The sequence below is a fragment of the Myxine glutinosa genome, chromosome 5 (assembly GCF_964187855.1).
Source record: "Myxine glutinosa chromosome 5, kmMyxGlut1.1, whole genome shotgun sequence".
Lineage (NCBI taxonomy): Eukaryota > Metazoa > Chordata > Myxini > Myxiniformes > Myxinidae > Myxine > Myxine glutinosa.
Genome location: NC_136265.1, coordinates 182249930 through 182268326, shown reverse-complemented (window position 1 = coordinate 182268326; position 18397 = coordinate 182249930). Strand labels below are relative to the sequence as shown.

The following is an 18397-nucleotide window of genomic DNA, read 5'->3' as shown; positions in this document are numbered from 1 at the left end:
TCAGTTATTCTGTTGACGTCACTGTCCTCCAAACAAACATACTTGTGCTCCCTAATTTATAAACATCAAAACGTTGTCATTTATTGAATTGTTCGAGTATTGGAGATGAAGGAAAGCAGGCGGAGCAATGCAAAGGAAACGGGGACTTACTGTAGGCTGGATATGGAGGAGGTGAGGGAGTACGTGAGCCATGAGGAGAGACGTAGCGAAGAGCGATGTTTCCAGCTGCCAAGGCCAATTCACAATCTTCCACATCATCTGGGGTCGTAAGTGGGCCACCTGAAGCGTCGGACTTGCAACTAGCCGGCGACAGGCTACGGGAAGGGCTTGAGCAAGGGGCCTCTCGGTACGTTTCGATAGCAGATCTTCCTCTCTCCCCCCACGTTGTCCCAGGATCCACCGCGCCGTCGCCTACGAGCCCCGACTCTCCATAGGGCATCACGAGGTGGAGAAAAGGGGCGTCTCTCGATCCGGATATTCGGCTCGGGCACCCATGGTTTCCAGATGCCGTCACGTCCCCTTGTGTGATCTGAATGCTGGGTGGGGGTTGCCAAAGTGGAGGGGAAATGGGGGCCACTGGTACAAAAGCTTCCCTTTCTTGTAGGCCATTGCAGTTGGTGAGGTCCAATAGTGAAGCTTGGATGTAATCACACGGTGTACCTGAGGTTATGATTGGGGTTAAGAAACAGGTAAAAATGAGGTTATATGATAGGCGATCAATATTATCGATCTGCAGGATGTGTTTGTGATGTTCCTAGAAGAGAAGGAAATGACGGATCGATTTGTGTGCATGTGCTCGGATTTGTGCTGACATTCCATTTTCTGAAAAAAGGGGAAGAAAAAGATAGAAGGCCGCAAATCCGCACAAACCTGTCTTGCAGACAGGCCCAGCGCATGGCTTATCAAGGTGGTAAAACCCAAAGGTGACTTCCGAACCCCACTACAGGCCTACGCACGAAGCGGAGCCACGATGTGACAGTGAACGTGTCTCGACAGCCGCACATCCGTCTCGCCCAGGCACATTGTATGCGACACACCAAAGTACACATTTTCAGCCTCACCACCCCCCAAACCTGGCACTGGCACAGATCTCAAAATGGCCTGCAATCGATTTGGGTACGGAATGTTGGTACAAGGGAACGGTGCTGAACGCCAAACTTCATGTAGGCCTCAAAACAAGTACTGAGGCCGAAGTGGCTCACTGATAGTTTTGCTGTGTATCCTAATGTGTACAAATTGCTCGAGCAGCAGCTCCTTTTGGTCACATATGTGTACAGGTGTCGCGTTTCACATTGGGCCTCAGGTTTCATCACGTGCACAGCTCAGTAACAGAGTGGAAGCTGCCTCTGCCATTTGTCCCATATACGCACTACGATGGTCTAAAGATGAAACTCGTCACCTTTCAGTGTCCATACGTGTACTAACAGTTCACCGAACCACAATTATCATCCATTTAAGCATGGTGTTGGCTTAACGGTTAACGTATGAGCTTGAAAACCTGTCGTGCCGTTAAATAACACCAGGTGCGTTCATTCAGCCTGTCATCCTTCCCAGGTAGGCTAAATGAGTAATAACGTATACCTATGGAAAGAGGGAGCACTGCATCATCAGCACAGCCACGCTCTCAACAATGATACAACAGCAGCCACAGGCTGTACACAAAATAACTAGTTGGAATTCATTGAATACTTACCCTGCGCAGTCAACTTGGTGCCAGCCAACTCTTCTGGTTTTGAACGGATTTTTTTCTTTGATCCAATGTGGCTGCCAGACCACGTGAGCGATGACATCATAAGTTTATATTCTCTAATATAATTGTTGCATATATCACGCTCAAGAAATTTCAAACTGATCAGACTAAGCGTTGTACCTGTTGAATTATGACGTCATAATTAAGGCACCGGTGACATCATTAACATATCGTATTCCCCATGAGGAGTACTTGACAATGAGCCATGTTTCAATATTTCCCACGGAGTGGTATCAGAGATATAGAGGTGCAACGTTTTTCGGGGGTTTTTTTTCCCCAAGATGGTGCCCATACCATGTGACCTATGAGGTCATAATTATGAATGAAAAATTATACAGACAGAGTCCCTCCAATGGTGAAAATTTCTTGTTCATCAGACCAATGGTTGCCGAGAAAATGAATTTCAAAAATGCAGACATGCACGTACGCCACACCCCGATCGCTTAAACCTGCTTTTCGCTTCAGAAGCGCAAGGTAAAAATAAATTGGCCATCTGCAAAGCTCATCTTTGCACATCAGAACCTGAAATAAATAAAGCACAAGTACAGATACATTCAAAGCACACCACCCCCATGCCAAATAAATAAATAACATCCTATAGTACAGCATCGCCGGGGTGCCTGGCAATCCCGCCATGCAGCGCGTAGAGACTGTATTGGGAGGGAGAGGTGTAAAATAATTCATTGATTAATTGCATAATTGATTGATTAATTAACATAACTTTTTGAAAAGTAATGAAATAAGCCATTCATCGAAAAAAAAAAAATTGATTCTTCAATAAAAAAATTAATAAATTAATTGATTAATCAATAAATCAAAAATATCATTTATAGCCACATTACTTGGTCACTGTCATGTCCAAATATCAGCTTCCTAACTCAAAAGGTGCCTGAGATCACCAGAGGGAGCGCCTCCTCCTGTAGAATATTTGAATGATAATCATGACGTCGTAGGTCCTGTGGTACAGGCACCATCTTGGAAAAACTGCAAAATGTTGCACCTCGATATCTCCAAAACCGCTGCAGGGAAAAAATTTAAACGTGGCTCATTGTAAAGAACTCCATATGGAAAATAGGTGTTGTTAACGATGACAGCAATTGTGCCTTAATTATGACGTCATTCGACAGGGACAACGCTCAGTCTGATCAGTTTGAAATGTATTGAGCGTGATCTATGCAACAATTATATTAGAGAATATGAATGTATGATGTCATCGCTCACGTGGTCTGGCAGCCATATTGGATCAAAGAAAAAAAAATGTTCAAAAACAAGAGTTGGCTTGCAACAAGTTGACTGCGCAGCGTAAGTATTCTATGAATACCATCTAATTAAAGATGTACCACCAGATTCTGGACAAGGCTTCATTATCCGGTTCAGGTAAATCATACTGATTATGATCCTCGATGTGGTACATCCATTTAGGGTTGGTGTTGTTGTTGGCGTCAGGAAGGGCATCCGACCATAAAAACTGCCTCAAAAAGAGAACCATGACAATTACAACTACATATGGGCAGGGTACAGCCCGAAGTGGAGATCGGTTTCTGAGGATTGGGACATGGAATGTAGGGACAATGACAGGGAGATCAGGAGAAGTGGTGGAAGTATTGGTCAGAAGAAGAGTGGACATATGTTGTGTACAAGAGACGAGATGGAAGGGAAGTGGTGCGAGTGGTGAAGGGGAGGCAGGGACAGAAATACAAGTTTGTGTGGCAAGCGTGCCTGGAGGGCGTGAATGGTGTTGGTGTCCTGTTTTCTGAGGAGTTTGTAGACAGTGTGGTGAGTGTGAATAGAGTGAGTGAAAGGTTGATGATGGTGAAAATGATTGGAAAGCTCTTGGTGAACGTCATCTCGGGATATGCTCCGCAGGTTGGTCGGAGCGATGAAGAGAAGGACAAGTTCTGGTGTGAGAAAGAGAAGCTGATGGAAAACGTGAAAGATGAGGAAGTTGTTGTGGTAGAAGGAGACCTAAATGGACATGTGGGAAGGAGTATGGACGGTTTTGAGGGAGTTCATGGGGGTTACGGATATGGTGTGAGAAATGGAGAAGGTGAAAGGATTTTGGAGTTTGCTGATGGAGCTGATTTGTTGATTTGTAATACTCAGTTCCAGAAAGAGGATAACAAGCTTGTTACATACACGTCAGGTGGGTCGACGACAACCGTTGACCACCTGATGGTGCGTAGGCGAGATAGGGGGCACCTCCGGGACACAAAGGTGATCCCGGGGGAGGAGGCTGTTTCACAACACCACTTGGTTGTCTGCGACATAAGGGTGAAAGGTGCGAGGAGAGCTTGGCGGGTGAAGTACCAACCGAGAATGAAGGTGTGGAGGTTGAAAGAGGTGACAGTAAGGGAGGCATTAAAAGAGAGGCTGAGTCGGGTAGAGCATGATGTGGTTGAGCTTGAAAGTGGTTGGATGTCAATGAAAGCTAGTCTGTTGGGAGCCGTTGGTGAGGTATGTGGATGGACAAAAGGCACTCGGAAACATGGTGGTGGGATGATGAAGTTGGAAAGAGGATTGACGAGAAGAGGAAGAAGTTCAAGGAGTGGCAGAAGGCGAAGGGTACAGGAGCAGAAACAGCAGAGCATGAAAGTTATAAGGCAGCCAAGAAGGCTGCAAAGAAAGAGGTAGCAAAGGCGCAGGAGGCATGTAGGAAAATGTTCGGAGAAAGCTTGGATTCGGAAGAGGGTCAGAGAGCGGTATTCAGGATTGCAAAGCAGATAGCGAAAGAGAGGTGTGATGTGATGGGGGTGAGTTGCTTGAAAGATGAAGTGTGACAAATCATTGTGGACCCAGATGGAATTAAAGGAAGATGGAAAAGATATGTGGAAATGCTGTTGAATACAGAGAATGAATGGGATAGCAACATAGAGAGTAACCCAGTTTTAGGACCGGCAGAGAAGATAACTGAAAAGGAAGTTGTGGAAGCGATAAAAGCAATGAAGAGTAGAAAAGCGGGAGGGCCGACAGGAGTTGTGGGAGGTATGTTGAAGGCAGCAGGAAGTTGGGGTGTGAAGAGAATGACAGAGATCTGTAATCTGGCGGTGAAAGAAGGCCGCATTCCAGTGGCTTGGGAACTGAGTACCCTCGTCCCTCTATACAAGGGGAAAGGTGACCCTCTAGAGTGTGGCTCGTACCGAGCGATAAAGTTATTGGAGCATGGAATGAAGGTATTGGAAAGGGTGTTGGAGAGGAGGATAAGGAAGAAAGTGAAGATCGACGAAATGCAGTTGAGATTTATGCCAGGAAGAGGAATGACAGATGCGCTTTTCATTGTAAGGCAGTTGCAGGAGAAGTACATGGAGAAGAGGAAGAAGTTGTTTCTTGGGTTTGTTGATCTAGAGAAAGCATTCGATAGGGTTCCATGCCAAGTATTGACACGGGCAATGAGGAAGTTAGGAGTGGAGGAATGGTTGATCAGAGTAGTGATGGCAATGTACAAAAGAGCGCGCACAGCTGTAAGGACAAAGGACGGGAACAGTGGTGAGCTTGAGGTGAAGGTGGGAGTGCATCAGGGGTCGGTACTAAGTCCACTACTATTTGTAGCTGTGATGGAGGTGCTGGCTCAGAACGTAAAGGAGGGTTTACCGTGGGAGTTGTTGTATGCAGATGATCTGGTGTTGATTGCGGAAAGTATGGATGGACTGAAGGAAAAGATGAACAAGTGGAAGGAATGTATGGAGACAAAAGGTCTGAAGGTGAATATCGGAAAGACGGAGGTGATGGCAAGTGGTAAAGCATGTGGTGAGGTGGAAAGAACTGGGAAGTGGCCCTGTGCTGTGTGCAGGAAGGGTGTCGGAGTGAATTCCATTCAATGTACAATGTGCGCTGAGTGGGCTCATCAAAAATGTAGTGGTCTGAGAGGGTCATTAACCAGTGTAGCAGCTCAATTCAAATGTAAGGTGTGCACAGAGGGAGCTGCAGATGGAGGAAATGTTGAGTTGGATCTTGGAGACGGCGTGAAGCTGGAAGGTGTGAAAACATTTTGCTACCTCGGAGACATGCTGAATGGAGAAGGTGGATCAGACTCGGCAACGGTTGCTGGAGTGAGATGTGCATGGAAAAAGTTTCGGGAACTGAGTGGCGTGCTGATGAGGAGGGGAGTGTCGTTGAAGCTGCAGGGAAAGGTGTATGCTGCATGTGTGAGAAGTGTTATGATTTATGGGAGCGAGACATGGGTAATGAACGTAGAGCAGCAACGATGGTTGGAAAGGGTGGAAATGCGAATGGTTCGATGGATGTGCGGAGTATCGTTGAAAGAGGAAGACAAATGATGAATTGCGGAAAATGATGGGAATACAGCCTGTGATTGATGCTGTGAAGAGGAACAGGTTGAGATGGTTTGGTCATGTGTTGAGGAAGGATGAAAGTGACTGGTTGAGAAGAGTGATGGAAATGAATGTAGAAGGAAGTAGAGGACGGGGAAGACCGAGAAAGACTTGGCTAAAGATGGCGGAAGAAGAAATGCGGGCAAGAGGGTTAACAAGGAGAGATGCAGAAAATAGGGCAAGATAGGGAAGATTGTCATGGGGACCGCAAGGCTAACCCCCGCTCTAGCAGGGAAAATGGCCTTAAAATGCATGTTGTTGTTCTCATCTGGTGTCATCTCATCACCTCTTTGGTGTGATGTCATCTCCTCTTTGGTGTGATGTCATCTCCTCTTTGGTGTCATGTTATCACTTTGGTGTGCGGTCATCTCCTCTTTGGTGTCATGTTATCACTTTGGTGTCATGTCATCTCCTCTTTGGTGTTCCTTGGTGTCATGTCATCTGATGTCATCTCATTACCTCTTTGGTGTCATGTCATCTCCTCTTTGGGAGTTCCCATCTGGTGACATCTTATCATCTGTCTGGTGTTCTCATCTGAGTAAATAATTGAGGCTGATGCTGGGATTTCAGGTTCTAATCTCCTAAACTGTGTTGAATTGTACATTGTCTAATAATGTCCTCGTCATTTTGAGAATACTTGTTTGGTCTATGTATGTAATTATGTATACGCTCCATCAGGAGATTGTAACAAAGGAAACTCGGTCAAGTTATTACAAGATTCCGTAGATTGAGTAGGTTACAAATCAGGCATGATTAAGGAAAGCCTGCGCTCATGTTTTTTTTTTTTTTCTTTGTTGTTGTTTCTGCAAATTCACCTGAGTGACGAATAAGAATGCTTCTAAAAAATGTCGACCTTTGTGATTAGGGGGCCAGAAGGGGGAAGGGGGGCACTCAAACTATTAGTGTTGTATATTGCAATGTTAATGTTGTATATCACAATATTAATGCAGTATATCACAATATTAATGTTGTATATCACAATATTAATGTTGTATATCACGATATTAATGTTGTATATCACAATATCAATGTTGTATATCACAATATTAATGTTGTAAATTACAATGTTAATATTGTATATTGCAATATTAATGTAGTATATCACAATATTAATGTAGTATATCACAATATTAATGAAGTATATCACAATATTAATGTTGTAAATTACAATGTTAATATTGTATATCACAATATTAATGTAGTTCATCACAATATTAATGTTGTAAATTACAATGTTAATATTGTATATTGCAATATTAATGTTGTATATCACAACATTAATGTAGTAAATCAAAATATTAATGTTGTAAATTACAATGTTAATATTGTATATTGCAATATAAATATTGTATATCACAACATTAATGTAGTCCATCACAATATTAATGTTGTAAATTACAATGTTAATATTGTATATTAAAATATTAATGTAGTATATAAATAACCACATTTAGAGGCCATTTTTCCCCGCAAAGCGGGGGTTGGCCTTTTTCGGGGACCGTGGTTGTTGTTTTTCGGTCCCCTTTTTGAAGCAATGTTTTACGGCCGGATGCCCTTCCTGCCGCCAACCCTTTTTGTCGCCTTTTTCGACAAGCAGGGAATTACCAGTGAACTGGTACTCAATTAGCCGACCTCGGAAGGATGACAGGCTGAGTCAACCCCCTGGCGTTAATTCAGCGATCGACCGGGATTCGAACCCAGGATCCTGGGATCCTAAGCTGGCACCCTAGCCGCTAGCCCAACACCAGGCAACACCAGGCTAATGTTGTATATTACAATGTAGTATATCACAATATTAATGCAGTATGTCACAATATTAATGTTGTATATCACAATATTAATGCAGTATATCACAATATTAATGTTGAATATCACAATATCAATGCAGTATATCACAATATTAATGTTGAATATCACAATATTAATGTTGTATAATCACAATATTAATGTAGTATATCACAATATGAATGTTGTATATCACAATATTAATGTTGTATATCACAATGATAATGTAGTATATTACAATATTAATGTCGTATATCACAATATTTATGTAGTACATCACAATATTAATGTAGTATATCACAATATTCATGTTGTATGTCACAATATTAATGTTGTATATCACAATATTAATGTTGTATATTACAATGTTAATATTGCAATATTAATGTAGTATATCACAATATTAATGTAGTATATCACAATATGAATGTAGTATATCACAATATGAATGTAGTATATCACAATATTAATGTAGTATATCACAATATGAATGTAGTATATCACAATATTAATGAAGTATATTACAATGTTAATATTACAATATTAATGGAGTAGATCACAATGTTAATATTGCAATATTAATGTTGCATATCACAATGTTAATGTAGTATATTACAATATTAATGTAGTATATCACAATATTAATGTATTATATCACAATATGAATGTAGTATATTACAATGTTAATAGTACAATATTAATGTTGTATGTCACAATATTAATGTTGTATATTACAATGTTAACATTGCAATATTAATGTTGTATATCACAATGTTAATATAGTATATTACAATATTAATTCAGTATATCACAATATTAATGTAGTATATCACAATATTCATATTGTATATCACAATATTAATGTAGTATATCACAATATTAATGTAGTATATCACAATATTCATATTGTATATCACAATATTAATGTTGTATATTACAATGTTAATATTACAACATTAATGTAGTATATCACAATATTAATGTAGTATATCACAATATTGTTACGGATCGCGGGGGTCGGCGCTCCCCTTATCAAGGGGGGGTTAATCCCCTTGTCTTTTTATCTGGCCGACCCGAGTCCTTAGAAGTTATCACGTTCCTTCCGGTTGGTGGTAAATAGGGTTGTTGGTCGAGTCTTAGTCCAATTACCTAAGTACTACCACCGGCTGTAAAGCAAGGAGATAACTCCCGCCCGAACCACGGCGTTAATGGACACGCCGAGCGAAGCGAGCCGCGATTCGGGCCGTTAACAGGGACTAAACCCGATTCTAGCGGTTTCAATCGTGCCACGTTTACCCAATGATGGAAAGGACGGATGCGATCGGATGGAGAGGAAACCAGAAGGTAGGAAGAACAAAGATGGGTTTATTAACAAATGTACAGAAGAAGAGGAAACGAAAGGGATGTACAAGAGGAAGAAGAAGAAGCACACAGGGCAGTCTTATTCTAATACCCCAGACAAACATACACACTCACACGGGGATTGTAGCTGGTGGATGGTCAGGTAGAGGGTCCGGTGATGTAGTCCAGGCTCCAGTTGAGGCTCCAGTCCAGCGGCGAAACCCAGCAGGCAGCTCCGCGTATCTTGGAACGCGACCAGACCTTATATATAGCGGGGGGAAACTGGTGTCCTTCGTACGTGATATTTGCACATTCGTGCTCCACGCCCCCTCTCCCAAGTTCTCTTAATAGCGCCAGCGAGTGAGTCCTCTCCCAAATGTGCGCTCCGTATCAGTCTTTTGAAGCAACCAGCGCTCCCAACAAGTAGTCCCTTTTCAATGCACTCTCCCGACCAAGTCCGTGAAAGGGCTTTGCGTTCGCGCTTATATAACGTGCCACGCGATCACTCCGCGCTCCACAAAGCCGTGCCTGCCAGCGATGTTACCTCAGCCCTGGTTGGCTGGTGAGGGCTTACCGGCCACGCCTTTGACGGCTGGTTGACAGGCCACACCTTCTTCTTGGCGTTCCGCCCCCTTTTTCCTCGGGCCGAACCGCATGGCTTATGGCGTCGTTTGAGCGAGCTATGAGGCACCGACTGTAGGGGCGCGTAATGGCGTCGCTTGGAGAGGGAGACCGCAAAATGGACGGAATATGACCTACTCTTATTTAATTGATGCAACGCAGATTCAACTATTGGAAACACGGCCTTATCTAATACACATACTAATGAAATAACTGAGTTCCTATGGTGGCCTACGTGTTGCTTGTGGCCTAACTATGGGTGCTACCTTTAACCTTTTAATAATGGGATATTTACAAGAGTGTATTTACAAGTGTGGGTTCTAAAACCACAACAATGTTAATGTAGTATATCACAATATTAATGCAGTATATCACAATATTAATATAGTATATCACAATACTAATGTAGTATATCACAATATTGTTGCGGTTTTGAGTCTGTCAAGTGAGTTTAATAAAGGTTAAAGTCTGTCCCCCATAGTTAGTCACACAAGCAACATGTAGCCTCACGATAGTATAGTTATGTCTTAGTATTTGTAAGCTGAGTCCTTTTCCTTTGTTAGTTCTGCGTTGAGTAGAGCCAGGAGAATAGGCCCTACTTCTACCGATCATTCTACATCCGTAGGCTCGATCCATTTTGCTAAGCATTGGTTGATCATTGGGCGAGTTAACACGAGGCAGGCCAAGGAAGGTCGGGGCGGAGTCGAGGGTGGAGCGGCGGAAGCGCTGACGGTAAGCACGAGCCGCCAATCAGAGCTCGGAGGTGGTGACAGCGGCGTGGTGTCAGAGGGTGTGGTGAGAAGGTTCGGGTGAGTTCCAGAATGTTCGGGGGGCGTAGCTATAAAACCGGCTGCGCGAAAGCCCTCAGAAGGACTCACAGAGGAACGCAGGACTTACAGCAGAGGACTTGCGGCAAAAGGATTGGCGAAAGAACTTTATGAGTGGTGAAAGCTGTTGAGCAGAGAACTTGCACGAGAACGCGCGTGCTAACCAGATCAGAGTGTATCGAAGAAGAGGAGTTGGCCGCGTTTGCGAACAGTACATATACGCGGGCGCAGCCAGATGCGCTTATAACGAATATAGCGCATTTGCGACGCGCGAGTGAGCAAGGCTGAGTAACTGCCAGCCGCGCTAAAGTCCGCCTTCTGCCGTTCCGCCCCATCATCTGCTTGTTCGGGAGACGCGCCACGAGTCCCTGCCTGCGCCTGCCACAATCTTCGCGGGACGTACCGGGGCCGTGGAGAGCCAGACGGGGACCATCTCTCGACGCGTTGGGGAACACCTGCCCTTCTGCAATTCCCTGTGAGTGTGAGACGGGCCCGTTGTCCAAGGGATAAGTTAAGACTGTTTAAGGCTACTCTGTGTCTCTTCGTCCTTGAACTTGTATATACACGTGTGGGAATAATTAAACCCATTTGTTCTTCCTTTCTTCCTGATTCGACCGTTTCTGTGGTTTCTCTCATTGACTAAGCGTGGCACGGGTAGAACCGCTCTAATCGGGTTCCAATATCTAAGTAACTGCGCGGACCACGTGTACGCAATCCGCTCGGCGTACTCAAAACCACACGGGGTTCGTGCGAGGCTTGTTTCCTCGCTCCCAGGGCAGCGCGGGAAATTAGGTACGAGCGAGGAGTGGTCCCGAAACCCTACTCCACGTGTGTCCGAGAGGGACGTCAAGTCTCGGTTCCGCCAGGCCCAGCAAAGACAAGGGGATTAATCCCCCCCTTGGTAAGGGGAAGAAGGCCGGCGAAGAGAACCGCAACAATTGATGTCAGGAGTGGGTTTGGGCCCGGAGTGCGCTTCACGCACTTGAAATTGCGAGTGGATGAAATTTGGTTTTTAAAATCGAAATTTAAATTCGTGCCATGGCTAGCCAAGACGGTCAAATGCCGGTGGGGGTAGATGAGGTAGAATTGATGACCCAGGACGAAATGCAGAGACAGTTGGTAGTAGTGGAAGCTGAAAAGGGTGCGGCAACTGGTAATGGCGGCACCTCGCACGTAGCGGCGAAGGCTAGAGCCGCTGCGCAAGTGGGGGTTATGGACGAGCAATCATTCATGACTCAACTGTTAGCGCTCGTGAAAGAATGGAGGTGTGAAATGAAAGAAATAATGGATGCCCAAACAGACGAACTTCGGGGGATAAATAATGACATGGATAAAATGAGTGGAAAAATGGACACCGAAATAATCGAATCCAGGTGCAACATGGACACAACAGGGGAGGACATTGGGCGCGGGTTGAGCGTGGAGGTCGCATTGGTACGTAACGAGGTAACACGGTGCGAGGAATGCGGGGAGAGCGGGGTAGAGCAGGGCGCGGCTACAGTGACCGAGGGAATAGAAATTGCGACAAGGGGTGTAAAAGAGCCGATGGCCGCCGAATTGGACAGGGCAAATTCATGCGCGCTGGCGGTCGTCGAGGAAAAAGAAATGATTATAGTTGAAATTGGGGCCGAAGAGACAGCAGAGAAAGTAAATATATCACGGGAGGTAGTAATGAAGCCTGAACAAAGTTTGGATTTGCATTGTGATGTCGTGCTTCCCAACAAAATGGAAAGTTTGCAGGTGCTGCCGGAGAAGAGAATCCCCAAGGTGAGTAGGGGTGTGTATGGTGCGAAAGTGTTTGGCGGGAAAAGATTTTTGGCGCGCTGCTTGGGATCGAGACAGAACCCGGGCGCTCGTGGAAGGTCCGTGGTGCGATGTGTGAGGGTGACTGGCGCGCGTGTGAGAAAGAAGCGTGCACCAGAGCGCGAGTGTATGTGTGAAGAGTGTGTCGAAGAAGAGTGTGTTAGAGTGTGCGATGGCCGAGGAGAGTGAGAGAATGCACACCAGAGCGTGTTGTAGAGAGCGTACAGGAGTGCACACCAGAGCGTGCGATTGGGTGTACCAGGAGAGTGCACACCCATGGACGTTACGGAGTATGTAACGGAGGGGTGTGCGCGAGGGTGTGCGATGGCCGATTGTGTAACGGAGTGTGTGGAAGGTATGAGTGCGCCTAGGTGTGCGAGTACGGTGTGCGAGGGAGAATGCACACCAGAGGATGTAAGAGAAGACTGTACACACAGGAGAGTGCGGTAACAGAATGCATGGAGTGTATGGGGGCGCCTCGGTGTGCGAGTGAGGAGTGGGTCGCGTGTGGTGAGAACGCGGCTCGAGCATCAACGCAGACCGGGGTAGCGTTTAGCGCGACGTATAGCCGACGTGAGCCCTCTGTGAGTTGTGTGCTTTGTTTGCAGCGGGGACCGGCGGGGATCGTTGCCGCGGCGTTCTCATAAGGACCAACGTGCACGGTTCGTGCCGGGCCCCGCCCTGTATGGTCGGTGCTGCGCCTTGGCGGGAAAGGCAATCGGCACGGTTCAAGGGGGGGGGGGGGTAGGAGAGTTTGGAGCCATGCCCCCTGGCGGCTGCGGTGCTCCGACCGTGGGCGGTTGGGCCATCGTGCGTGGGACTGCAAGGCCTCGCGCAGGGATGGAGCTCTGAACCTTGGCCCTTCAATGCCTCCTCCCCTGGATCGAAAATGCCGAACGGACCCAACCTACAGGCGACAAACCACACGAATGCATCGCTTCGCTTTTCAAAGCCGAGCTGTGATGGCGATGTATTTCCACCCGGAGAGGCTCGAGTACAGTAGTGGACGGATAGCAATAGTGTTGGGGAATGGTACCCTGCGTGGGGGAATGGTGGTTTTACCATTCCTCACTCTGGGCTCATGAGCATTAGATTAGGGGGATGGCAGTGACATGCACATGGAGGTGCCAGCAATGGTTACCTCCGTGGGGCACCGAAGCTAGCCGAGGGCAGGCTAGGATAATTGTTAGGGATTTAGCTGACTTTAGAAGATAAGATTTAAGTAGTGACATTTGTACGGTAGAGGGGATGTAGAGAGGCTGGGTGGATGATAATGACGAGGGAGTGCTTAGTATAATGGGATGACGGGGAAGCACGAGTATTAGGGGGAAAAGCAGCTAGTTAGATGTTGCTGTGTGTATTGAGCAAATGAGGAATTGGTTGAGAATAACCGTGTGTGTGAGGATTTGTGTATTGAGCAAATGAGGAATTGGTTGAGAATAACCGTGTGTGTGAGGATTTGTGTATTGAGCAAATGAGGAATTGGTCGAGAATAACCAGGAATTGTATTGAGACCAATGGAGTTGTGTTTGGAGTGTATGGAAACAGGTGTGTGAGCACAAGAGGTGTGCCAGAGATTTGGTGTGCGAGGGAAGTGGTGTGCAAGATAATGGTGTGAGAAAATTTGGTGTGGAATAAAAGGTGTGGAATGCATGGTGCGAAGGAGTGAATGGGGGGAGATGGACCCATTCACGAATACCCGGGGTGGGTAGTTTAACGTCAGGTAGAGGGCTCAGGTAAATTGTTTGGATATTGACACCTGTGGTGCGGGAAGTGGCAAGTAGTGCTTTGGTTGGGTGCATGAGTCAGTGAATGGCTGGGCGTGTGGCTTTGTTGGTGCGTATGGTTATTGGAGCACACCGCCACTGGTAGTTTGTCGGCCAGGTGAGGCCACAGGTAGGCTCTGGGAGCCCGTTAGGGTTGTGAGTAGTTGTTCAGTGGGGCCCGAGGATCCAAGGGAAGGACCCAGGTAGCCCAATACCAAGGAGGGCATCAGAGGGGTAAAGAGCCAGGGAGGGCCTTCCCCAGTTAGGTAGTCGCAGGAGCAGGTAAGCTCGGGTGGCGACTTCAGTGGCGGAGGTGCGCAGGTCGGTAGACCCGCTAGTGGAGCCACACGACCCAGCCCCATAATTGTGCAAGGGCACAGTAGGAAAAATTGGAGAGTGAGACCCAAATTCGTAGGGCACCGCAGAGTGGTCAATGGGGAATTCGGTTTTTAGAACCACAGTGTAAAGATGGCCAATTGGCAGGGTATGACCCCGGGTAGTGTAAGTGAGTTAATGTCAGTAGTGTAGCTAGGAAGAGAATTCCCTTCGCGCCATCCACATCCATTCACCAAGGATGACGAAGCTCTGCACCAGCACCAAGTGACTGATTTGAGTAAGTGAGACGCATCATGACGTGATGAGACAATGGGTTTGTTCCATTCCTTCCATCCTGGGAGGGATTGGGAGACGAATTTGGACTAGAGGGGGATATGGGAGACAGGACGTAGTGATGAATTTGTAAATACCAGGGAAGGGCAAGGGTAATGTAAGCTGACGTTGGGGGGGGGGGGGCACGGACGGTTAGGGGCGAGCTTGCTCTGCTCGCTATTCCACGCCCCTCGTGCTGCATTACCTTGCATTGCTGTGTACCTCTGTGCCCTTTCCGCTTTGCCGGTTGTGCTTTGTCTCTCCCCCACCCCAGGACCATTTTGGTGGTGGAACTGTGCAGCTGCACCTTGCTGCACCTGTGCAGTATCCCTGCTGCCATTTGCTACACCTGTGCAGCTGAACTGCATGGCACTTTGCTGCCGTATTCCTTGCATTTGTTATCACTTTGCTGCACATGTGCAGCACTTGCTGTCACACACTTTGCTGCACATTACCACATTACACATTATGGACCACAGGTTTTGTGGCCTTACACTTTGCTGCAAACTCACCTTGCATCTTCGGACCACTTGTTTTAAGTGGCATCAATGTCACGCAGTCGGACCACATCGGGTTGGCCCTGCTGGCAAAATAAAAACGAACACACTTTTTGTACATTTTTATTATTGGTGTGCTAGGAAAGAAGAACTGTATGTTTTATGCACACAGAAGATGCAGGAAGCAAGAAGAAGATGCCAGACAACAGCAGAAATGTGAAATGTGAACTTTTGAAATGTGTATTTGTGCATTGCTGTGCTTTCTTTCCCCTCCATTCTTCTTTTCAAAAAGGACAGGTCCTGGGTCAAAGAAATGTAAATAAGGTTAGGGTTTTGTGATTGTATATAGAAATGCTGCCCACCGGCTTTATGTTTAGCTTGAAAATAATTCCGCAATTCGCTTCATTGTGGGCGTGAGTCTGTCAGTTAGCTACTCAACGCAGTAGGTGGGACATATTTAGTGTTGTAAAACTGTCGCACACAGGGGTTAGAGTAAATGTTAGAGGGAACCACATCTAAGTGTCACACGGAATTAAAAGTTACTCCCAACTCTTTCTCAAAACGGGTCGTTCCAGTTTTTGTAGGTTCGACTCGGGGACGAGTCTGACGAGGGAGGGGGGCAGTGTTGCGGTTTTGAGTCTGTCAAGGGAGTTTAATAAAGGTCAAAGTCTGTCCTCCATAGTTAGTCACACAAGCGACACGTAGCCTCGCGATAGTGTAGTTATGTCTTAGTATTTGTAAGCTTAGTCCTTTTCCTTTGTTAGTTCTGCGTTGAGTAGAGCCAGGAGAATAGGCCCTACTTCTATCGATCATTCTACATCCGTAGGCTCGATCCATTTTGCTAAGCATTGGTTGATCATTGGGCGAGTTAACACGAGGCAGGCCTAGGAAGGTCGGGTCGGAGTCGAGGGTGGAGCGGCGGAAGCGCTGACAGTAAGCATGAGCCGCCAATCAGAGCTCGGAGGTGGTGACGGCGGCGTGGCATCAGAGGGCGTGGTAAGAAGGTTTGGGTGAGTTCCAGAAGGTTCGGGGGGCGTAGCTATAAAACCGGCTGCGCGAAAGCCCTCAGAAGGACTCACAGAGGAACGCAGGACTTACAGCAGAAGACATGCGGCAAAAGGATTGGCGAAAGAACTTGATGAGCGGTGAAAGCTGTTGAGCAGAGAACTTGCACGAGAACGCGCGCGCTAACCAGCTCGGAGTGTATCGAAGAAGATGAGTTGGCCGCGTGTGCGAACAGTACATATACGCGGGCGCAACCAGGCGCGCTTATAACGAATACAGCGCATTTGCGACGCGCGAGTGAGCAAGCTGAGTAACCGCCAGCCGCGCTAAAGTCCGTCCTCTGCCATTCCGCCCCATCATCTGCTTGTTCGGGAGACGCGCCACGTGTCCCTGCCTTCGCCTGCCACCATCTTCGCGGGACGCACCGGGGCCGTGGAGAGCCGGACGGGGACCATCTCTCGACGCGTTGGGGAACACCTGCCCTTCTGCAATTCCCTCTGTGAGTGTGAGACGGGCCCGTTGTCCAAGGGATAAGTTAAGACTGTTTAAGGCTACTCTGTCTCTTCGTCCTTGAAATTGTATATACGTGTGGGAATAATTAAACCCATTTGTTCTTCCTTTCTTCCCGATTCGACCGTTTCTGTGGTTTCTCTCATTGACTAAGTGTGGCACGGGTAGAACCGCTCCAATCGGGTTCCAATATCTAAGTAACTGCGCGGACCACGTGTACGCAATCCGCTCGGCGTACTCAAAAACACGTGGTTCGTGCGAGGCTTGTTTCCTCGCTCCCAGGGCAGCGTGGGGAATTAGGTACGAGCGAGGAGTGGCCCCAAAACCATACTCCGCATGTGTCCGAGAGGGACGTCTCAAGTCTCGGTTCCGCCAGGCCCAGCAAAGACAAGGGGATTAATCCCCCCTTGGTAAGGGGAAGAAGGCCGGCGAAGAGAACCGCAACAATATTAATGTTGTACATCACAATATTAATGTTGGAAATTACAATGTTAATATTGTATATCGCAATATTAATGTTGTATAATCACAATATTAATGTTGTATATCACAATATTGATGTTGTATATCACAATATTAGTGCAGTATATCACAATATTAATGTTGTATATCACAATATTAATATAGTGTATCACAATATTAATGTTGTAAATTACAATGTTAATATTGTATATTGCAATATTAATGTTGTATATCACAATATTAATGTTGTATATCACAATATTAATGTAGTTCATCACAATATCAATGTTGTAAATTACAATGTTAATATTGTATATTAATGTAGTATATCACAATATTAATGTTGTATAATCACAATATTAATGTCGTATATCACAATATTAATGTTGTATATCACAATATTAATGTTGTAAATTACAATGTTAATATTGCAAATTGCAATATTAATGCAGTATATCACAATATTAATGTGGTATATCACAATATTAATGTAGTATATTATCACAATATCAATGTAGTATATCACAATATTAATGGAGTATATCACAATATTAATGGAGTATATCACAATATTAATGTTGTAAATTACAATGTTAATATTGTATATTGCATTATAAATATTGTATATCACAATATTAATGTAGTTCATCACAATATGAATAATGTAAATTACAATGTTAATATTGTATATTGCAATATTAATGTTGTATATCACAACATTAATGTAGTACATCACAATATTAATGTTGTAAATTACAATGTTAATATTGCATATTGCAATATTAATGTTGTATATCACAATATCAATGTAGTATATCAGAATATTAATGTTGAATATCACAATATTAATGTTGTATATCACAATATTAATGTAGTATATCACAATATTGATGCAGTATATCACAATATTAATGTAGTATATCACAATATGAATGTAGTACATCACAATATGAATGTTGTATAATCACATTATCAATGTCGTATATCACAATATTAATGTTGCATATCACAATATTAATGTTGTATATCACAATATTAATGTTGTATATCACAA

The 18397-nt window shown here is 45.2% G+C and overlaps 1 protein-coding gene across 1 annotated transcript in view; it reads right to left on the bottom strand.

The window, feature by feature from the left end:
- The window catches only part of LOC137426616 (nuclear factor of activated T-cells, cytoplasmic 1-like), a 98458-nt gene that overhangs the window by 32871 nt on the left and 47190 nt on the right, over positions 1–18397 (bottom strand). The window contains exon 2 of the mRNA XM_078779220.1: positions 151–660. Within this exon, the coding sequence (XP_078635346.1) occupies positions 151–660 (510 nt within the window). The remainder of the gene's footprint in view (positions 1–150; positions 661–18397) is intronic.